General features: G+C 38.3%; 2 protein-coding genes across 3 annotated transcripts in view; both read right to left on the bottom strand.

The window, feature by feature from the left end:
* LOC113802628 (uncharacterized) overlaps positions 1-11,042 on the bottom strand; it is a 12,762-nt gene extending 1,720 nt beyond the window's left edge. Inside the window, exons 1-5 of the mRNA XM_027353240.2 lie at positions 10,904-11,042; positions 5,176-5,269; positions 4,041-4,126; positions 3,158-3,256; positions 1,964-2,101 (exon numbers count right to left, since the gene is read on the bottom strand). Coding sequence (XP_027209041.1) covers positions 1,964-2,101; positions 3,158-3,256; positions 4,041-4,126; positions 5,176-5,269; positions 10,904-10,960 — 474 coding nt within the window. The 5' untranslated portion in view covers positions 10,961-11,042. The remainder of the gene's footprint in view (positions 1-1,963; positions 2,102-3,157; positions 3,257-4,040; positions 4,127-5,175; positions 5,270-10,903) is intronic.
* A 3,135-nt stretch (positions 11,043-14,177) lies between these two features.
* Positions 14,178-22,500, bottom strand: part of LOC113802639 (uncharacterized) — a 10,009-nt gene continuing 1,686 nt past the window's right edge. For both annotated transcript variants that reach the window (XM_027353247.2, XM_070124291.1), the window contains exons 3-15: positions 22,196-22,399; positions 21,892-22,087; positions 21,594-21,748; positions 21,267-21,445; positions 20,952-21,126; positions 20,340-20,521; positions 19,607-19,780; positions 19,268-19,399; positions 18,642-18,849; positions 16,258-17,017; positions 15,899-16,112; positions 15,601-15,685; positions 14,178-15,108 (exon numbers count right to left, since the gene is read on the bottom strand). In XM_027353247.2, coding sequence (XP_027209048.2) covers positions 15,079-15,108; positions 15,601-15,685; positions 15,899-16,112; positions 16,258-17,017; positions 18,642-18,849; positions 19,268-19,399; positions 19,607-19,780; positions 20,340-20,521; positions 20,952-21,126; positions 21,267-21,445; positions 21,594-21,748; positions 21,892-22,087; positions 22,196-22,399 — 2,694 coding nt within the window. In that variant the 3' untranslated portion in view covers positions 14,178-15,078. The remainder of the gene's footprint in view (positions 15,109-15,600; positions 15,686-15,898; positions 16,113-16,257; positions 17,018-18,641; positions 18,850-19,267; positions 19,400-19,606; positions 19,781-20,339; positions 20,522-20,951; positions 21,127-21,266; positions 21,446-21,593; positions 21,749-21,891; positions 22,088-22,195; positions 22,400-22,500) is intronic.

Consider the following 22,500-nt stretch of genomic DNA (forward strand, 5'->3'; position numbering starts at 1 on the left):
GCATATGTTGTTAGTCAACAACTCCACCGGATTAAGTTATTAAAGGCCAGGTAAAGGCTGTATTTCACAATGAAAACAGTATTTTCTGAGGAAGTTCCGATGCAGCAATAACTTGAATGAAACGACCGAGCGTTACGTTTGAAAGTGATAACGGTTTTTTCCCAGCATAGCAAATGTCATTTTACTTTTAAACCGTTTCTTCACTATTCTTTTAACTTATTTAAATAATTTTAACTTATTTAAATTATTTTCCCTTTTCAAATATAACGGGGTCGATGTATTTGGTAACAAAGTGTCGTACCGTAAAGAAATGAATATATTTTGCAAACAGTGGAAAGTGTGATGCTTAGCTGACGAGTTTTCTTTCACCGTTACAGGAACCCCAATGCATTGTTAAGATTAGATACCATATCGCCGTTATGTTAACAGTATATTTTATTTTTTAGGGCGATATCGAGACAAATACTGATGTACATGAATTTACCGAAAAGTTAATATTTAATTGTGGACTGAATCACCAGTGTCAATACACATATTTACATACAATCAAGGCCTGTGGTTTCAGTGTTTGTCCGTAATTATAATTCCAGTTCAATTTTCCTTCAGTGACATGAGTCATTATTGAGATAATATTGTATGAACAAATATACGATGGTTTCGTTTAAAAATAATAATAATGATAAATATATATATATACATACATATATATATATATATATATATATATATATATATATATATATATATAATGATAATAAATCAAAGCCATTGACTGGATACCCGACCATCAAATTATTGAATTTTGAAATTCCAACATTAAGGATAACAAAAGAAATGAAAATGATGAAACACTCTCTCTCTCTCTCTTTCGCTCTCTCTTTCTCTCTCTCTCTCTCTCTCTCTCTCTCTCTCTCTCTCTCTCTCTCTCTCTCTCTCTCATCTCTCTCTCTCTTTCTTCCTCATCCTCTCTCTCTCTCTCTCTCTCTCTCCATCCCTCTCTCTCTCTCTCCATCCCTCCCTCCCTTCCTCCCTCCTTCCCTCCTTTCCTTCCTTCCCTCCCTCCCTTCCTTCCCTCCTTTCCTTCCCTCCTCCCCTCCTTCCTTCCTTCCTCCCTCCTTCCTCCTTCCTCCCTTCCTCCCCTCCCACCCACCCTCCCTCCTCCCCTCCCTCCCTCCTTCCCTCTCTCCACCCTCTCTCCCACCCTCTCTCTCTCCCACCCTCTCTCTCTCCACCCCCTCTCTCCCTCCCACCCCCTCCTCTCCCTCCCACCCCCTCTCTCTCCCACCCACCCTCTCTCCCTCCCTCCCTCCCACCTCCCCCTCTCTCCCACCCACTTCCTCCCTCTCTCCCTCCTCCTCCATCTTCACTTCCTCCCTCTCTCACACCCTCTCCCCCTCTCTCCCACCCTCACACCCCCTCCCCCTCTCTCCCTCTCTCCCCCTCCCCCTTCCTCCCTCTCTCCCCCTCCCCCATCCCTCTCCCTCCCCCTCTCCCTCCCCCTCCCCCTTCCTCCCTCTCTCCCTCCCCCCTCCCCTTCCTCCCTCTCCTCCCTCCCCTCCCCCTTCCTCCCTCTCTCCCTCCCTCCTCCTTTCCTCCCTCTCCCCCTCCCCCTCCCCCTTCCTCCCTCTCTCCCTCCCCCTCCCCTTCCTCCCTCTCTCCCTCCCCCTCCCCCTTCCTCCCTCTCTCCTCCCCCTCCCCCTTCCTCCCTCTCTCCCTCCCCCTTCCTCCCTCTCTCCCTCCCCCTCCCCCTTCCTCCCTCTCTCCCTCCCCCTCCCCCTTCCTCCCTCTCTCCCTCCCCCTCCCCCTTCCACCCTCTCTCCCTCCCCTTCCTCCCTCTCTCCCACCCACCCTCTCTCCCACCCACCCTCTCTCCCTCCCTCCCTCCCTCTCTCCCTCCCACCCCCTCCCTCCTTCCCTCCCTCCCTCTTTCCCTCCCACCCTCCCTCGTATCTTCAATACGTACCATGCGAGAGAGTGCGAAACCCAAGGGAACAGAGATAATGACGATAAGAAGATGCAGAGAAACGGAGCAGATAGCCTCGATGAAGAAATAGCCGTAGTCGTCATCAACAACCGTGTCCCAAGGAAAGGTCGTTTGGTTCTGAAAAGAGGAAGAGAGGGAAGCGCATGAGACTCTGTGGCGCCTCGCTTGCTACAGGCGAATAGACTGATTGATTAAGAATTAGGTAATAAATAATTAGGATGTTGATTGATGAGTCATACATAGTAGATGAGTAATGGATGATTGATAATAGACTGATTAATAAGTAGTAAGTAATAAATAATTTAAGTAATAGACATTAATAAGTAATGAATTGTGGTGCGGAATGAATTATTTAATAAGTAAAAAAAAATAATAACTACAAAACAGACTAATCAACAAGAGACTAAAATTCAGACGCAAGGTCGAAAGGAGATTTAAAAACAGAATGAAGAAATAAAAACAAAAAACAAAAAAAAATAGAAAGCTTCTTTAAAAAAACGCACACATATCATCACATACAGAAAATAAAGAGAGAGAGAGGGAGAGAGAGAGAGAGAGAGAGAGAGAGAGAGAGAGAGAGAGAGAGAGAGAGAGAGAGAGAGAGAGAGAGAGAGAGAGAGAGAGAGAGAGAGAGAGGAGAGAGAGAGAGAGAGAGAGAGAGAGAGAGAGAGAGAGAGAGAGAGAGAGAGAGAGAGAGAGAGAGAGAGAGAGAGAGAGAGAGAGAGCATAAAAGGAAATCATACTTACCCCAAGAGAGAGAGACAGAGACAGAGACAGAGACAGAGAGACAGAGAGAGAGACAGAGAGAGAGAGAGAGAGAGAGAGAGAGAAAGAGAGAGAGAGACAGAAACAGACACAGACACAGAGACAGAGAGAGAGAGAGAGCATAAAAGGAAATCATACTTACCCCAAGAGAGAGAGAGAGAGAGAGAGAGAGAGAGACAGAGACAGAGACAGAGACAGAGACAGAGACAGAGACAGAGACAGAGACAGAGACAGAGACAGAGACAGAGACAGACAGAGACAGAGACAGAGAGAGCATAAAAGGAAATAATACTTACCCCAAGAGAGAGAGAGAGAGAGAGAGAGAGACAGAGACAGAGACAGACACAGACACAGACACAGACACAGAGACAGAGAGACAGAGAGAGCATAAAAGGAAATAATACTTACCCCAATGATGTTCTGGTGGAAGTCATAGATACAATACGAATTATAGCCCGAGATTCCCAGCGCCCAGGCCTCCCACAGCCATATAAGGGCAACGGAGGGCTGGCGGGAGAAAAGGGATTTAATATCACTTCACTTCACGCAGTATTTCATTTATTATCATTATTTAATTTATTGGTATTCCATTTATCGTCATTTCATTTATTGTTATTCCATCTATCGTCATTTCATTTATTATTCCATTCATCATTATTGCATTTATCGTTATTCCATTTATCGTTATTTCATTTATCATTTAATTCATTGTTTCGTCGACTATCATTTCATACATCATTATTCCATTTACCGATTATTTCATTTGTTATCATTTCAATACCATTTTATTTATTGTGGATTCATTCATTATTATCCTATTTATCAATTTTTCATTATCACAATTTCGTTATCATTTCATTTATTATTATTTAATCTATCATTGCGTCATTTATCATTATTTCGTTAATTATCTTTTCATTTATAATTACTAGAACATCTATCATTGTTTAATTCATTATTATTTCAATTAAAATGATTCCATTTATCTTTTTTAATTATCATTATCATTATTATTATTATGAAGAAGAATATTGATAATTATGATTATTCTTAAAATAAATATTATCATTACCAACATCATTATTTTCACCATCAACCGTTACAATTATCATTGTTATTGTTATTATCATAATTTTCATCATCATCATCATTATTAGTAGTAGTAGTATCATTATTTTTATTAACAGAAATAGCAGCAGGTATAACCATCACCATCGTCATTTTCTATTCTCAATTCTACCACCGACATTCTCATTAAAACTGTTAGTTCAGTAGTTAAAAATCTACTTACAGCACCGAAGCCAATGGCGAAGCATACGGACACCGCCGTCCCCAAAATACCTTCTGCTAAGCCAATGTACGATCGGACTTCCAAGTCTGTAAAAAAAATAATAATAATAAAAATAAATTGAATAAAGAACGGATGAATAAAGATATACAAGCAGATGAATTACGATGAATAAAAAGTAGATGAATTAAGGTTGTGAGTGAATGATTCGTTGCAGTACGTCAATTAATGAATAAACAGCATAATCACTGAAGTGGAATCTAGATTTTTTTCTAGTACTACTATTACTACTACTACTTCTACTACTAGTAATACTACTACTACTACTTCTACTACTACTACTACTACAACTACTTCTACTACTACTATAACAACTACTACTGCTACTTCTACTACTATTACTACTAAAACTACTACTACTACTTCTACTACTACTACTACAACTACTACTACTACTTCAACTACTACTACTACTTATACTACTACTACTACAACTACTACTACTTCTTCTAGTACTACTATTACTATTACCACAGCAACAACAACAACTACTACTATTACTTCTACTACTACTACTACAACTACTACTTCTTCTACTACTACTATTACTATTACCACAACAACAACTACTACTACTACTTCTACTACTACTACTACAGCTACTACTACTACTACTATTACTACTTATACTACTACTATTACTATTACTATTACTACTACTATAACAACAACAACAACTACTACTGCACAGTGAAGCCTATTGGGTTAAGCACAATAGGTTAAACAAAACTAGATAAAAAGGGGTGTGTAAGGGTGGAATTGTGAGGTGGAGACGGAAGGGGGGTGGGGATGGGAGGTAGAGGTGGAATTCAGGAATAAGACGACAGGTGGAGCAGGCACAGATTGGTGTGGAGGTGGAGATAGAGATGTAGCTGAAACTACCGGTGGAAACAGAGACGTAGTTGGTGGAAGGGATCGGATAGCCCAAAGTGGAATTAACGTCGAATACTTAGACAAGAAGTGGAAGTGGAACCAAGAGTGGAGACGCAAACGAAGGTAAAAATAGAGGGATAAGGAAGGTATAGATGAAGATAAAAGGGTGGAATCGAAAACAAAAGAAGCGCGTTCGGTATCTTACCCTCATGATTGCAAACAGACACGTTGTTGGCGCACTGGTTGTTCACCTCGTAAACCTTCCAAGCGAAAAAGCCTTCAGTGCCCAAGGACCCTAGCTGTGGGTTAAGATTTTTTTTATTGGAAGCAAAAAACGAATTATTGATAATAGAAATGAATGGATAAACTCACACCATTATATGCAGTTTTTTGTGTGACAGGGATGAAATGAAATTTAAAAGAATTATTGGAAGCAAAGAGCGAATTATTGATAATAGAAATGAATGAATAAACTCACGCCATTATAATCAGATTTTTAGTGTGACAGGGATGAAATGAAATTTAAAAGAATTATTGGAAGCAAAGAGCGAATTATTGATAATAGAAATGAATGAATAAACTCACACCATTATAATCTGATTTTTAGTGTGACAGGAATGAAATGAAATTTAAAAGAGAATTGCACAAGGGATATTTGGAAAAGTAATCAAACGTACTTGAGTTCAGAGATGGTTGAAACACATCGATATTTAAATTTTTTACTGTTGATGCCACAGTAAGTGCAGTGTACATTTTCTTTGTATTGGTCTGTGAATATGTATAGATTGCACAGATTTTTTCTATCTTTATCTATCTATCTCCTCTCTCTCTCTCTCTCTCTTTCGCTCTCGCTCTCGCTCTCGCTCTCGCTCTCGCTCTCTCTCTCTCTCTCTCTCTCTCTCTCTCTCTCTCTCTCTATATATATATATATATATATATATATATATATATATATATATATACATATATACATATATATACATATACATATATATACATATATATACATATATATACATGTACATATATATACATATATATTTGTGTTTGTATATAGTTATACATCTATTGTTATATATATTGCTGTTACCATGATTATGTTCACTGATATTGCAGAAAAATGTGCGAACGAGAATGAATAACTTCACAATGCAACAGATCAGAAATACACACATCAGGGAGATGACAAAACGTGATCATATCAGACATGAGCCGAAGATTCACCTGGCATCGTTACCCGCATAAAAGTTACTCCGACCTTGGATAATCTGAAGCACGATACGGTGTTTACATTCTCCTCCTGATGAATACAGCTTCCATTGTTTTTCTTTTTTCTTTCTTTCTTTTTTTTATTGGCTCTTTAATCATTAACGGATTGTTTTTATCCGTTCTATCTTCATGCACCCGACATGGCGTAAGAAATTTTAAGGTGACGGATGCTCGTTTGATCCGGGTCCTGACGTGCTGTTTGACAATAATAAACTTTATGTCATCTGCTGCAGGATGTGTAGTAAAAGCATCGGGGTTATTTGCCGGTGGATTCGTGGCTCGCATTAAAACAACCGCACACGCATTCTTGAAGTGTCAGGAATAATTTTGACGGAAGTGCAGGATCGGATCATGTTTTTGTTGTCAAGTTCTCCGTTTTCTTTCCGAGGTTCAGGAAGAAGCCTCAAGGATACAGTATGTTTCATTAGTGATTACCTAATCTAATTCGGGACTCCAGATCCCCAATGCCCTGACAAAGATACTAATTACGATCCCAGATTCAGCAATATTGATCAATTAGCCTGAAAAGGGTATATTCTGACCATCTTTCTCCAAGGTAAATTGGATTTTCTCGTAGAAGACATGACCGGTAATTTGTTTGTGATTATCATTATCAATATTAGTATCATCATTAGTACAACTAATTTATTATGTTTATGTTGTATCTATTTTTTTTATTTAATTCCCCACCTTTATTGCCATTATCATCAATAACATTGTGATGTAGTTGTTGCTGTTACCCACCCAAGACGAGACTTAATCTCCAGGAGATATTCCTACTCTGCCAACATTATCAACTTCATGACCTCTACTCCCATAATCTTCATCAACCACCCCGTCCTCCCTTATTACTACCTTACATCCTTATTCTCCGTCTCTCCGTAATACTATAATACAATACCCCCTCCTCCACACGTGCCCGTCCTTCTACCACCCCCAACTCTACCAATATCTTAAATACTCTATTTAGTCCAGCCAAATAGTCTCTTTCCGTACCCTACCCGATCGTTCCCGTCTCATTGCAGTTACGTCTGATACCAGCTCCAACTACACCTACATTAACCCTACCTCCATCCCCTCTATTACTCCCTCCAGGATACACACATGAATTCCTTATGTCACAACTACGCCCTTTCCCAGATTCCCCACCTCCTGATACCACTCCTGATACTACACCACCACCCCCTCCAATTCCTTATCTCATCCCTAGCCCCTCCCTCTTCAAATTCTCCAAAACGCACTGTAACCGTTATCACTCATAGATCAGCTAAGATATGACTCTCTAACATTGGAATATTCAGTGTTTCCGTTCTCACAGACCTTCGTCATATCCTTCCTATAACCCATCCGTTATCTGCTTCCATGAGACTTTTCTTAAACATCTTCCTATACCAATTCCCAACTCCCCAGTGTAATGTCCCTCTTTCACTTCCACGCATTCTCTTGTCCTGCCCACGCTTTATTACAGCCCGCACCCCCCTCCCCCCCACCTATCCTCCGTTCACCGACCTCCCAACCTATACAGAATCACACATTTTCTACCTTGACCTGTTCTCCTTCCTCAGACGCATACATATCCTTCGCTTGATCTAATCCCACACCCAAACCCACCATAACCCAATCACTCATCAACTCCTTTACCCATCTCTAACCTTTCAATACGTCTCTAGATAGTTAACAAATAACAACTATTACCGGTCATCACCCCTTCACTGTGCCTTCCTATAGTGCTATATGACCTTAGATGTCTAGCACATTTATTTTGCTTTTAATCATTAAGTATGATAGTAATAATTATTATTAAAATAACAATAATACAGCTGTTTGAATATCAATACATCACTATAATCATCATTAGCATTACTTTTAGTTTCAGTATTAAAAGGCGTATTATTAGTTGTATTAGTAGTAGCAGTTACATAGTAGTGACAATAGTGGTTATTGTAATGGTAGTAGTAATCATAAAAAATAATAGTAATAATGTCAATTTTTACTATTATAACGATAATAAAAATAACAGCAGTAATAACGGCAATGATAATAATTATGATACGATGCCCTGTAATTATAATCATCATCGCCATTTTCACAACACCATTATCACAATTATATAATTAAGCAACCATAGTAGTAACAAACGTGCTTGATAATACCTTCGTCTACTCATAACTATCACTGCCGTATTAGTTTATGTCGTCATTTCCGCTTTTATCTGATTTCCCGCCATGACTCATCGCTGGAAAATTTGTTTGAAGTTCTTGGACCAAGAAACGTGTTACACTGTTGGAATGCTGTCCGTTTTCTTTCTCATCTTCTTCCGCTATTCATTTTCTGTTCTCTTCTACTATATATATATATTTTTTATTCTTTTCTCCGTTTTCTTTTCTTTTATTTTGTCTTATTTTTATTTATTATTTCTTTTTCCTCCTCCTCTTCTTCTTCTTCTCCTCCTCTTCCTCCCCCCCCTCCTCCTCCTCCTCCTTCTTCTCCTCCTCCTCCTCCTCCTCCTTCTCCTCGTCCTCGTCCTCCTTCTCCTCCTCCTCTCCCCTCCCCTTCCCTCCTTCTACCCCCAACCCTTCCCCATCCCCCTCTCTCCAACCCTCTTCCTCATTATTTAATTCCCTCTCCTCCGTTTCGCTCCAGTTGTCTCTCATCCTCCCCGCCACAGCCACGACAACGTCTACCAGAGAATCGTCACCACGCCTAAAATTGGCTCCGTAGAAATCCAGAAATCCGTAGAAATCCAGAAATCCAGAAATCCGTAGAAATCCAGATATCCGCAGACCTTCAGAAATCCAGAAATCCGTAACCTTCAGAAATCCGTAGACCTTCAGAAATCCAGAAATCCGTAGACCTTCAGAAATCCAGAAATCCGTAGACCTTCAGAAATCCAGAAATCCGCAGACCTTCAGAAATCCAGAAATCCGTAGACCTTCACAAATCCAGAAATCCGTAGACCTTCACAAATCCAAAAATCCGCAGACCTTCAGAAATCCAGAAATCCGCAGACCTTCACAAATCCAGAAATCCGTAGACCTTCACAAACCCAGAAATCCGCAGACCTTCACAAATCCAGAAATCCGTAGACCTTCACAAATCCAAAAATCCGCAGACCTTCACAAATCCAGAAATCCGCAGACCTTCAGAAATCCAGAAATCCGTAGACCTTCAGAAATCCAGAAATCCGTAGACCTTCATAAATCCAGAAATCCGCAGACCTTCACAAATCCAGAAATCCGCAGACCTTCACAAATCCAGAAATCCGTAGACTTTCACAAATCCAGAAATCCGTAGACCTTCACAAATCCAAAAATCCGTAGACCTTCATAAATCCAGAAATCCGTAGACCTTCAGAAATCCAGAAATCCGTAGACCTTCATAAATCCAGAAATCCACAGACCTTCACAAATCCAGAAATCCGCAGACCTTCACAAATCCAGAAATCCGTAGACTTTCACAAATCCAGAAATCCGTAGACCTTCACAAATCCAAAAATCCGTAGACCTTCATAAATCCAGAAATCCGTAGACCTTCACAAATCCAGAAATCCGCAGACCTTCAGAAATCCAGAAATCCGCAGACCTTCAGAAATCCAGAAATCCGTAGACCTTCAGAAATCCAGAAATCCGTAGACCTTCACAAATCCAGAAATCCGTAGACCTTCACAAATCCAGAAATCCGTAGACCTTCACAAATCCAGAAATCCGTAGACCTTCACAAATCCAGAAATCCGTAGACCTTCACAAATCCAGAAATCCGCAGACCTTCAGAAATCCAGAAATCCGTAGACCTTCACAAATCCAGAAATCCGTAGACCTTCACAAATCCAGAAATCCGTAGACCTTCACAAATCCAGAAATCCGTAGACCTTCAGAAATCCAGAAATCCGTAGACCTTCACAAATCCAGAAATCCGCAGACCTTCAGAAATCCAGAAATCCGTAGACCTTCACAAATCCAGAAATCCGTAGACCTTCACAAATCCAGAAATCCGTAGACCTTCAGAAATCCAGAAATCCGTAGACCTTCACAAATCCAAAAATCCGAGCCGGCGACCGATAAGACCGTGGAATTCAATTAAACGTGTGATCTGTGGGAAGGTTCGTGAGATTTGTTTTCTTTTCTTTTTTCTCGTTCACTTGAGTGTTCTCCGCGTTCCAGTTAACACCTCTTCTTCTTATCAGTTATTATGTTTGTTTGTTTGTTTCATGTCATGCATTTGGTGGAATAGAAAAGACACTCTTTTGGTTGTAGGTGGATTTACCTCATGTCAATATACACACATATTGTATCTATCTGAATATCTACATATCTATATTTATATATCTTTGCATCAATCTATATCTTTCTGTATCAATCTGTCTGTTCATCTGGCTATCTATCTGTACCAATTTCCTGTTTCTTTATCTATCCATCCATCTATATAGATAGATAGATAGATAGATAGATAAGCTGATACTATGTGTGTGTGTGTGTGTGTGTGTGTGTGTGTGTGTGTGTGTGTGTGTGTGTGTGTGTGTGTGTGTGTGTGTGTGTGTGTGTGTGTGTGCGTGCGTGCGTGCGTGTGTGTGTGCATGTGTATTTGTACGTGTGCTCCTGCGTATACACATAAATATACTCGCACGTGCCACCAGTGAATGAAAGTAAGAATCTCTTCGGACTTACGACGGCAAACACGGCCACGACGACCCCGGAGGCCTTCAGCGCTTTGAACCCACACATGCTCGCGACCGGCACCGTCTCGCTCCCACAGACCTACCGCGCGGGACTGACAGTGTTTGAAATTCCTCGCTTGAATGGCGGCGCTATCTTATCTCAAGGTTTATTATCGCGATCATAGGCGTCACGCGGTGAATCATGGCTGATACCGGTCGCTCTTCCATCGGTTTAGCGTTGGGTGTGACGTCAGCTGGTATATGTTCAGAGGTTGGGAATATTGGTGTTAGGATAAATGTACAGACGTGTGGGTGAGCACTACTGTATGCACGCTTCCGGTATGTGAGATCCAGTTGATAATGCGGGTATTTCATTGGTTTTGTGTGTGTGTGTGTGAGTGTGTGTGTGTGTGAGTGTGTGTATGTGTGTGTGTGAGTGTGTGTGTGTGTGTGTATGTGTGTGTGTGTTTGTGTGTGTTACTACGAGTCTACACTGACAGTATCAATGATTTATTAGCCTGAACAAGTTTTCAAATTTAACCGATTCACACTTGTACTTTAATACACGAATATTTTGCGTTTATCATCGGATAGACTTAATAAGAATTACTGATATAACCAAGCATATTAAAAGAATAGAATGATTTTCCAATTTGAATGATAATTGAAATATCAAACTATTAGCAGATTTTTTTCATTGAATTTGTCTGATACAAATTCAGATTCATTGAAAGACGTTTAATGTTTTAAAAAATCTATATTCAAACACACCACTTGTGTATATTCTTTCTAAAACTCATGATGAATCCATGCATGTTCATAAAGAAAGATAAGTGACCTTTTCGCTGTCCAGGTTAGATGTTTCTCTTAATGATCAGAATTTTCCAAAATCAAGTCTAATCTATGTGAAAAGTTGCTTGACAAGCTGCCTGGCGTACGACGATGAAAGTGTCGTAATCGCCAGTCTGCTATAGAAGCAACATGGAAAGGATTGGTAAGAGAATGGGTGGGCGGGAGAGAGAGAGAGAGGAGGGGAGAGGGGGGAGGAAAAGAGATATAAAGAGGAAGAGGAAAAGAGAGAGAGAGAGAGGAAGAGGAAAAGAGATAGAGAAAAAAAGAGAAAGAGGGAGGGGGAAGAAGAAAAGAGAGAGAGGGGGGGACAGAGAGAGAGAGACGAGAGAAAGAAGGAAAGAGAGAGAGCTAAAGAGATAGAAATACGGATAAATAGATACATATACTGGCTAACAGACACACCGACAAAAGATAGTTAAGGAAACACACTGTCTCTCGGCGTTTATTTGCACCAGTAAAGACATCCTGGAAGCGCACTCGGCCTCAAGACGTGTTCGTGCAGTGTATTCGCGGTAGAGGCCTTCCCCGCCAAGGTCTATATAAGTACTTACATAGACCTTGTTCCCCGCAAGGTTGGCGAGGACCAAGTGTGACCCTAGGTTGGCTTCCAGGAGGGAAAATATGCTCTACTGGAAGCCGGTTGGAGACTCGTAGTGGTCGACGGTGGTCTAAGTTCGAAACCAGGGATGAAGAGGTCGCTCCATAGCAGGCGACGTAAGATGGGTTGGCCTGCTACTAAAAGGGTGTGACCTTTGAAGGCGGCTCAGACGTTTCTCAGAAAGATTGGGTGGGAGAGGGAGAGAGAGAGGGGGAGACGGAGAGAGAAGAGGAAGGGATAGAGAGGAGGAAGGGATAGAGAGGAGGGAGGGATAGAGAAAGAGAGGGAAGGAGAGAGAAAGAAGGGGGGAGGGAGTGAGAGAAAGGAGGGAGGGAGAGAGAGGAGGGAGAAAGATGAGGGGGGAAGGAGAGAGACACAGAAGGGAGGGAGAGAAAGAGACTGGTTGGCCTGCTACTTAAAGGGTGTGACCTTGAAGGCGGCTTGGACGTTTCTCAGTAAGATAGGGTAGGAGGGAGAGAGAGAGGGGGGAGAGGGAGAGAGAAGGAGGGAGGGAGGTAGGGAGGGAGAGAGAGGAGGAGGGAGGGAGAGAGAGAGAAGGAGGGAGGGAGAGAGAAAGAAGGGGGAAGGGAGAGAGAGAGAGAGAAAGATGAGGGGGGAGGGAGAGAGAAAGGGAGAGAGAGAGAGACAGATGGGAGGAAAAGAGAGAGAAGGAGGGAGGGAGAGAGAAAGAAGGGGGAGGGAGAGAGAGAGAGAGAGAGAAGGAGGGAGGTAGAGAGAAAAACGGGGGAGGGAGAGAGAGAGTGAGAAGGAGGGAGAAAGAGAGAGAGAAAGATGAGGGGGAGGGAGAGAGAGAGAGAGAGACAGAAGGGGAGAAAGAGAAAAGGGCGGGAGAGAGAGAAGAGGGAGGGAGAGAGAAAGAAGAGGGGAGGGACAGAGAGAGAGAAAGATGAGGTGGGAGGGAGAGAGAAAGATGAGGAGGGAGGGAGGGTGTAAGAGGGGAGGAGCAAGAGAGGGAGAGAGAGAGAGAGAGAGGGAGAGGGGGAGAGAGAGAGAGAAAAAAAATAAAAAATAAATAAAAAACAGAGAGAAAGAAAAGATAGAGATTAGTATTCTTGCAAAAAAAAATGTAGATAAATACAATAAAATTTCCAAATTGTAATTTACTGATTTTTTTTATCCTACCAAGGGTATGTTTATGTGTGGTTTATTATCTGGGTTAATCTTTTCAAATATGACCATTTAAACAGGAAGAAAATACTATAAACTCATATTTACCATCACAATCACGTAAACAAAGAAAAACAAACTTTTTTGTGTTGAGTCCCAGACAAATATCATTTCAGGTAATATTATTAATAATAAACCTACAAGCCTTCTCTATGAAACAAATCCTATAAGACTGATCTAAAAAGATTGCTGCTGATTGCACTTATCCAAAGCCTATTTATTTGAGTGCAGAAAGCCCAAATTTCTTTCATTATAAAGGTGACAAAATTTCATTCTCTAGTGGGAATGGGTATCTATACTGGACAACTGTAAGAATAAACATTTACAGTTTTCTCAATATATGGCAGTTTCCCTCAAAAATCTGTTATATTAGACTGAAGTTTAATAAGTTTTTGTATACATTGATGAAAACTTGTAATAAGAGGGCACAAAAATAAGAGATTGAAATAGTGAACTTGAAATCAAAAGTCCAGTCTATATATAATAAATACTCTACATACTTATTGAAATCAAAAGTCCAGTCTATATGATATAATAAATACTCTACATACTTAATGAAATCAAAAGTCCAGTCTATATGATATAACAAATATTCTACATACACCTACATACTCTTTTAAGGATATAAAGTAAATAAAACCATATATTTACTAAAGAAAGCTATATTTAATAATGAAAAATTCATATAGAAATATATATAATACATCCATTGTTAAATAGAAAGAAAAGGGCATCTCATTTAACAGTATTATATATTTGCAGCACACTTTTTAAAGAGAAAAGGGTATCTCTTCTTGCTAATGGGATACAATAGTTTAAAAAATCTCTCTAACTTGCAAGTCGTGTTACACTGAGTAGTTAGGAACATTTTGTTTTCTTGGGTGTCAGATACCACTTTCTGAAATAACCGATCTGTGCTGTAGGCTTAAAAAATCAACCAGAGCAGCTTAAAACTACACAGGATAGTTGGACACAGAGACTCATGACTTCAGCATGAGCCACAAAAAATCTTTTACTCGATGATGCCTTAAAATAATAGAAAAGTAAGAATAAGTTGATAGTCAAGAGCAAATAATTTACCTAATTTCTGGCCATATACTTGGATAACTTTGCCATACGCTAATAAAGAAATTTTCACAAAGAAATGTAAAGTGTAATGGAAGAAGTACAAGACAATACTAATAATGAGGGAAAATGTAAAACCTTGTCACATCAATACATAAGTGTATACACTTGCATATACATATATAAAATAAAGTTGAGATCTAAAAAGACAAAAAATCTTATATTCCTAAACCTATATTATAGAATCAAATATTTTTTTTTGTTTTAACAAAATCAAATCAAATATACATTCTGACAGGAAATAGCTTTTACAATATCATTAATGTTTCTTCTGTGAAGAGGTCACAAAATGTGTTTTTACAAAAATTCATAAAATTCTTAATATTAATCTTGTACAGAAACTTGTATTCATCATGGTATCTGCAATAACTCGTGATACCAAAAGAGTGGACCAGGTACTTTTCGTTGGGAGAAACTTTGAACTAAAAACAAAGTTGATTCATTAAGTTTGCCTGTAAGAGATAGAGTTTTTGTTAATATATAAAGACTACTTATTATAAAATTCCTTATATTTTTTTCTTTAATGAACCATATACTGTTACAGATTATACTGAAAGTCCATATTTCACTTCTATATTTTACCATGCACAAAAAATGAGAGAATTATATACCATATGTAAGACACAGAATAGATCACAACTGAATTAGGTAACACAGTCTAAGAGGAACAGAAGTGTTTAAGAATTCAATGCAAGTAAATAGCATATTTTAAAGCATCTATCGCAAAGCTATGAGTCTATTAAATGTGTAGAAATAACAAAACTGATAAGCAGTCAAGATCATAATATATTTGTGGATACATTTTACATATACATCGTTATGAAATTAATCTAAACCTTGACTCTAAATTTGACTACTCTCTTGAAATAGAAGCATATTAAAATTTACCTTCGAATACAAGGATGCTAATTTGCTACAAAATACAGCACAAATAAAGAACTCACCTTCATGAACCTTGTGTAGTAGGTCTTAGGCAGAGCAGGTACATCTTTCAGATCTTCAACAGATTTAAATTCTCCATACAATTGCCTTGGGGTGAAAAATAAGTTATTAAACATACTGTTAACATATGGTAGCATAAGAACATACTAGTCATACTACAAATGTATTATGAAAGTATATCATATTTATTACACACATACAAAGAAAGTAACAGAGCAGTTCTACTATGTACCACAAAACAGAACATCCTCATAAGATCAGGAACCAAATCATGCAATCACTGCCACTCCAAAAACTAACCTAAAGTTGTGTATAACCATGGCAGTCTTGGGCCCTACTGTGGGGAGCTGCTGGAGAGTCTTCAAAGAGCCATTATTTAAGATGTCAAGGATTTTGTCATTGTGCTGTTTCTGGAGGCGAGGGCTTACCACCAACTGCCACTTTCCATCTGTCTCATTCATGAAAGAGGTCTCTGTAGGTACTGCACAAACTGTGACATTTGCTGATGCCATTGCTGTAAGAAAAGTCAATAATGTTTTCATGTTTTTCCAAATTAAATAATTTTTATTTTACATGCATATAGACACTTTTCAGGTAAGACCAGGTATCTAGGGCTAAATTTACCATGAAATTATTTCAAAATACAAAATTTGTTTTACCTTTCTTTTTCCTAGTGGAAACAGAGGAACGCCTGCTCTTGCACAAATTACTAAGAGGACTCTGTCCCTTATAGATCTCAAAATTACGCTGAGTGGCCTTTATGGCAGCAAATCTCGAGGACCTCCGAACATCGTGATTTGTATTCCTCTTGAGAATTTTGTCAATTTGTAAGGGAGAAGAGAGAGTGATATTCATCCTGTCTCCATCACTTTTCAATTGAGACTCTTCCTTCAAGAAGGTTGGGGTCCCAGTACTTATTACGGTCACATTTTCTTTGCTATCTGCTTGGTCACTTAATTTAAGATCAACTTCACGTGACTTCAGGGTCGGATAGCTACCATCATTGAAAACAGCTGTGGTATCATGAGAGAGATCAAAGTCAGACCTGGTAGTGCTTCTGTCATTTAACTTAAAGAAAGAAGATGAAGTATCCTGGTCTATCTTTGGGAACAGAGACTTGTGGATGCTCTGCCTTGTTGAGAGGCGAGTAGATCTCCTTACAGCTCGAGCATCAACAAAAGCTGTACTGGTTATCGGCAGCTTTTTCACAAGATCATAGTCAATATCCATGTCAGATGGATCTTGCTTTTGTGGAACAGGCTTTTGAGCCATAAATGACAAGTCGTCCTCTTTCTTCAAACACATAGTGTCACTTAACTGGTAAACATTAGTGACATCTCCCAGAGGTTTCCGAGGATCACTGGATGAAAGCACATTTTCTTTATAGCTTGTGGGTACAGTGCTAAACCTTTTACTTCTCTGGAAGATGGAGAGAAAATTATGTAAGCTAATATTCCACTTACAGCATTAATCATAACTCACATTTCCTGCCAACCTTTACCAACAGCAAATCTATTATATGCAATCTTAGCCTAATGATATTGACATACCCACTTTCAACATCTATAAAACAATTTGTGTTCAACCAAAGACCATTATATACAGCTATAAAAGATATTGCAGTGAATTAGTCTTGACTATATATATTTTTCTTTTTTACTAAATTCACAAGTCATACAGAGCTTCAAAATATGATTTTCAAAAGAAAAGTAAAGAGTAATAATATGCAACACTCAAGAAACTACAAACAAGTTGAATGCTGGTTGTGGCAGACAATAAGTGCAGTTGTGAGATTACACATATTACAAAATGCTAAACAAAACAAAAATACAAGAAAACTAACATTTGACACCTACAGTTTGCTTCCTATCTCTTTTTCATTTTAAATGTTTATATTTCATAGATTTATTTACCAATAAATTCCTAAAAAACAAATGGAAAATAAGTATACATCTTTGGAAAATAGAAATAAAAATTCTTTGGTTTGGTATGAGAGCACTGTAGGAGATCATGCTACCAACAAGAAGACAGCAAAGTTAAGTGAGAGCAACCCGTCTGTACTACACACATCCCTCAGCGACCTATCTTTGAGGTTACTTGTTGTTAAGAAATTGTGTATAGAGCAGAAAAGGAGAAGAAAAAGGACACAGATGAGAAGATATAGAAGGAATTAGGGAGAAAGAGAGAGTATGTTAGTGTGTGTATGTAAGGGGCAGAGAGGATGGAATGAAACAGTAAATATATCAACATTTGTAAATAGAAGTGTTGCTAAAATAAGCATATAAATGCACAAGTGAAAATCTGTATCTTTATGAATGACCTATCTACTTAGCATAAATCCCTTAGCAACCAACTAGCTGAGGTTACCAAAACCAGCTCATGCATGATTATGTGCTAATATTTATGCAAGTGTATGTATTTGTTATGCTGTACATGTAAGTGCTTGCCATACTGTATCACACAAAATTGCTAATACACATCAACTGTTCTAAAAATATTACTTCAGCATAAATAAAGAACTAGATAACCTCAACCTGTACCCTGTAATTTTGTCTATTTTCTGTTTTCAGTCCAAGGCATATATAACTACAAGCAGCTAAGCAACCAGAACGAACATGTAAATATGCATCAATGCATGTTCCTCAGCAACATATATCAGCCTTCCTCAATAGTATAATAGAACAAAAAGTACCTTTTTCAATGGTATGCACAAAAGGCTGAAATGTTATTGTGTAGTAGTAGTAGTAATATGAAGTTTCTACCTGTATTCCTTGCATTAGATACAGGCTCTCAGCATGACAGCAATTCAAGTCACCCAGGTGAATAATAGCTAATTTATATATGACATGGATCTCATTAAACCTAGAGACAAGGAGTTAATTGCCTATTCATCCTTATAAAACTAAAGCTTCCTTGGTAATATTAACAGTTCAACAACATCAAACAAACAATTACAAATTCTATTCCTAAAAAAAATATATAAGAAGAAAAAGAAGAAGACAATTTATAAAAGACAAAGTAACATAAACAAAAACTTCCCTACCCTTGGCATCTTGTCCTTCTGTGTGCTCTGTAAAGCATCCGTGACTATTCCTTGCAGCATTGATTTCATGTCATGTTTGTTAAAAATGGCACCAATGATGGATGCACCAAGGTTATTGCTGTCTGAAGAATCGCTTTCACTTAACGATTTCTCATTTTCAGTGCCTGTGGGTGTGGAACTCTGGTGTTTCTTTGTCCTTGTTCTTGCTCTAAAAGTAGAAAAAGAGTAAATATTTTTTTTATAAATAATTCCGCAATACATGTAAACACAACCATATTCTCTTGGTTTGGGCAAGATATCACAATCTTCAAAGGAAAAGGGAAAATGTCAACAGGGGAAAAAAATTTGCTGGTCACACCAAATGTTTAGACATGCTCTATCAAATTGACCAATATTTTATTAGTAACTATAACTTTGAAAAACCCTCACATACATTAACTTACTGAATGTCATTTAATATTTGTCATAGTTTACAATATGTCTGCAATACATTAAAATCAAACATAACTACACTCACATGCATACAAACACACAAACACTTTCATAAACCCCCAACCCAAATTTATCATGAACATCATCATCATTACAAACATGTTCTCCCCCAAAACCAAATATTAAAAAGTCACCTTGATTTTCGTTTCCTCCTACTCTTCTTGGTAAGCCGCTCAATAATTCTGTCAGCCACACGATCCTCAATACTCTCTAGCTGGGTCATCACAGACTGCTCTAATCGGTTGGTCACTCGCTCAAGCATTGGACTGTGGAGAGATTGGGGGAAGTGTGACAACAACAGTAATGATAAGAATAAATACAAGAAATGAATTCATGAATGATTACAATGATGGGTGAATAATGAAAAATCATCAGACTATTAGATATACACATGTAACTTCAGGAGATCATGCACTCAAACAATAAAAGCCAATAACACATAAATAAACAGAAAACATACATATAAACCTCACCTGAACGAAGGGGCAGAGGTTCTCTTGACCTCATCTGATGTCCTAATACGATGTATAACACTAACACCTGAGGGTGAGACATCCTCAAAGATTGGCTGTTTAATGGTAGGGAACCCTGAAGGTGGTGGAGGCATGCTAGGTTCCAGAAGAGAGCTGCTGAAGATATTCCTCGTGCTGTAGATAGACATTTTATTTAGATTTTGAAGACACTGGATATCATAGAGAGTTGCTGTTTTTTCTGTGGCATAAACACCAATAATGATGTATGAAATAGATACCCTTGTACTACATAAATACATGTGGATGACAAAAAAGGTCTATGCAATCACCCCATCCTACTTTGTTCACCAAATAGCTCTGAGCCAAGAAGTTTTGTCCATAATATGATAATAGATAAAAATGTTTCTATCTGATTCTTGCTAATGTGGACAATATTATATACTCTAAATCAATTATACCAGTTTTTGATAGTTATCTGACAGCATGACTACTTGGATGACAAGCATGGCATTGCAAGAAAACTATCACATCATTTTTAGAACATCCTGCAGTATTGCTCCTCTATCCAATACATGAAGATATATGGTATTAAAAAAAGATAGAAATTAGTAATTACATACTAATAATCATGATTTCTGTAAAGGGTAACTGAGTATACATAATCTTCTGAGATATATGTTTAAATGTCCTTTTTTTCTTTAGCATAGTACAGTATAGAAGAGTGTATACTGACATGTTGCTAGGTGTGGCAAATGAATTGTTTAGGGAAGTCACAACTTTTCTTTTTGGGACTTTGTGGCCTGGAGTTGAGACTGTAGTATTGTGATCTTGCTTCTTCCCTGAGGCAAGGACTCGTCTCTTCCAGGCTCCTGGTGTGGCAGTTACATCCTCACAACGACGCTTTATACCATATCGCTGGGGGGAGACCAAAAAATAATAATAAATAAATAAATAAATAAATAAATAAATAAATGAATAAATGATGGTGATGCCAATAATAAGAAGAAGAATAAAATAATAATAATTAAAAAAATGCAAGCTATTGATAAAATGAAAGTATATGTTCTCAGGATTTCTGCTGTGGCACAAGGAATTATACTCCTTTATATCATTATTAGCACAATATTCAAATAACATACTTGGCTATAATGGAAAATTTTGGCTTTAATAATTTCTTCCTACTTTTATTCAGACTCTTAATATTGGTGTGTACTCAAACTTCATACTACAGATAGTTTTGTAGAATTAGACTTTATGTAGAATATAAAAAAAAACTAATTAGCAAAACAACTATGATCACACATGCCCCAAAAATTCTACAAACTATCTAATAAAAAAAGGTTACCTTTACAGTGGAGAGCACCTGAGGCCTGGTACGTATGTTTCTTGCTTGTTCAGCATATGTGAGTGTGTTGATCGTCTCATACATGTTGATGCTTGCTGGATTAACACAGGCAATCATGGTAGTGTGACTGGTACCTCCCAAAGAGTCTTTGAGGAGCCTCGTCAGAATAGATTCTCTGTAAAAGAAAGTAAAACATAATATGAATATGATTTTTTTTTTTTTTATGTACCCACAAATAAAATACTTTTCAATATTTACTGCAAAATGTATTATTCCTTCCCTAAACTAAGATCACATTAAAGAGTCATTACACACCTGTATGGTACGTATCCAGTTGTGGAGTTGCTTAGTGCTGCAAGGACTTTACCCAGTGTCAGAAGCCCCTTGTTGATGGCCACACCCTCCATAAATGATTGACCAGAAGTTTGAGCTCGGCCAACCCCTTCAGCTCCTGCTAAGTCAACAAGCTTCAAGCAGCCTTGACGACTTCCAATCTGTAAATCATATATAGTTATATACATAAACAAAGTCTTTGCATTGATCTATATCTCAATGATACCAACATTCAGAATATATATCAGTTAATAATCTGACAAATTTTGCAATATTTCATAAATTTCCAAAACAGACACAAAACCATACTTTGACATTTAAATAAATGAGGGCATGGGAACGAGATGAGTGCTGATTCATTGCTGTTGACCCAACACTGCGCAGACTATTTCCTTTTTCTAGGAGCAACAACCCCTCTTCCACACTGTGCACCTGTTTCTCTACCATTCCTATAGCTGATACACCTGGAAGAAAAAAATAAATAAAAATACATTTCCTATATACCTTTAGCAACTGATGGCATCGCATTTCTTTCCTGTATTACAATATCACTTTCCAAAGTTATTCAGAAACCACACATGACATAACAAGGAACATTCAACTTTACCTCCACCCTTCCCAGCTTTGACTTCCAATGATACCCTACTAGGAGCTAAGAGATCAAACACTGTCTCATTATAAACTTCCATAAAAGATAGTGAAAGGTAACCAGATTTTGAAGCACCAGGGGCTTCATTTTCATCTTGCTCTCTATCATCTCCTAATATGGTGTGCATTGCTCTCTGGAGAAGACCCTCATCCTCCTAAAAGAAATAACATATTCAATAATATTTTACCTACCAATCAATAAAATTTCAACACTGATTATCACAAAAACTCATTAGTAATGACAAAGACTTAGAGTAACTAACCTTGGCAGTGCAGGGATCTGTTCCTATTGTAAATGTCTTCCCTGACCCTGTCTGTCCATAGGCAAAGACAGTGGCATTATAACCCTCTTGCACTTTGGCAATTAGTGGAGCAACAGTCTTCCTGTACACCTCATGTTGTGGACAGTCTTCATCAAACACATCTTCAAACTTGAATACTTTATCACAAGAAGATTTGACAATGATCTGAAATATATACAATATATGGCATTATTTATTGTTGATTTTACAATTGTAATTTCTTAACACACACATCTACCCACTACCAATGTGCCATACACCAAACC

This window comes from Penaeus vannamei, chromosome 8 (assembly GCF_042767895.1).
Source record: "Penaeus vannamei isolate JL-2024 chromosome 8, ASM4276789v1, whole genome shotgun sequence".
In the NCBI taxonomy this organism is placed as follows: Eukaryota; Metazoa; Arthropoda; class Malacostraca; order Decapoda; family Penaeidae; genus Penaeus; species Penaeus vannamei.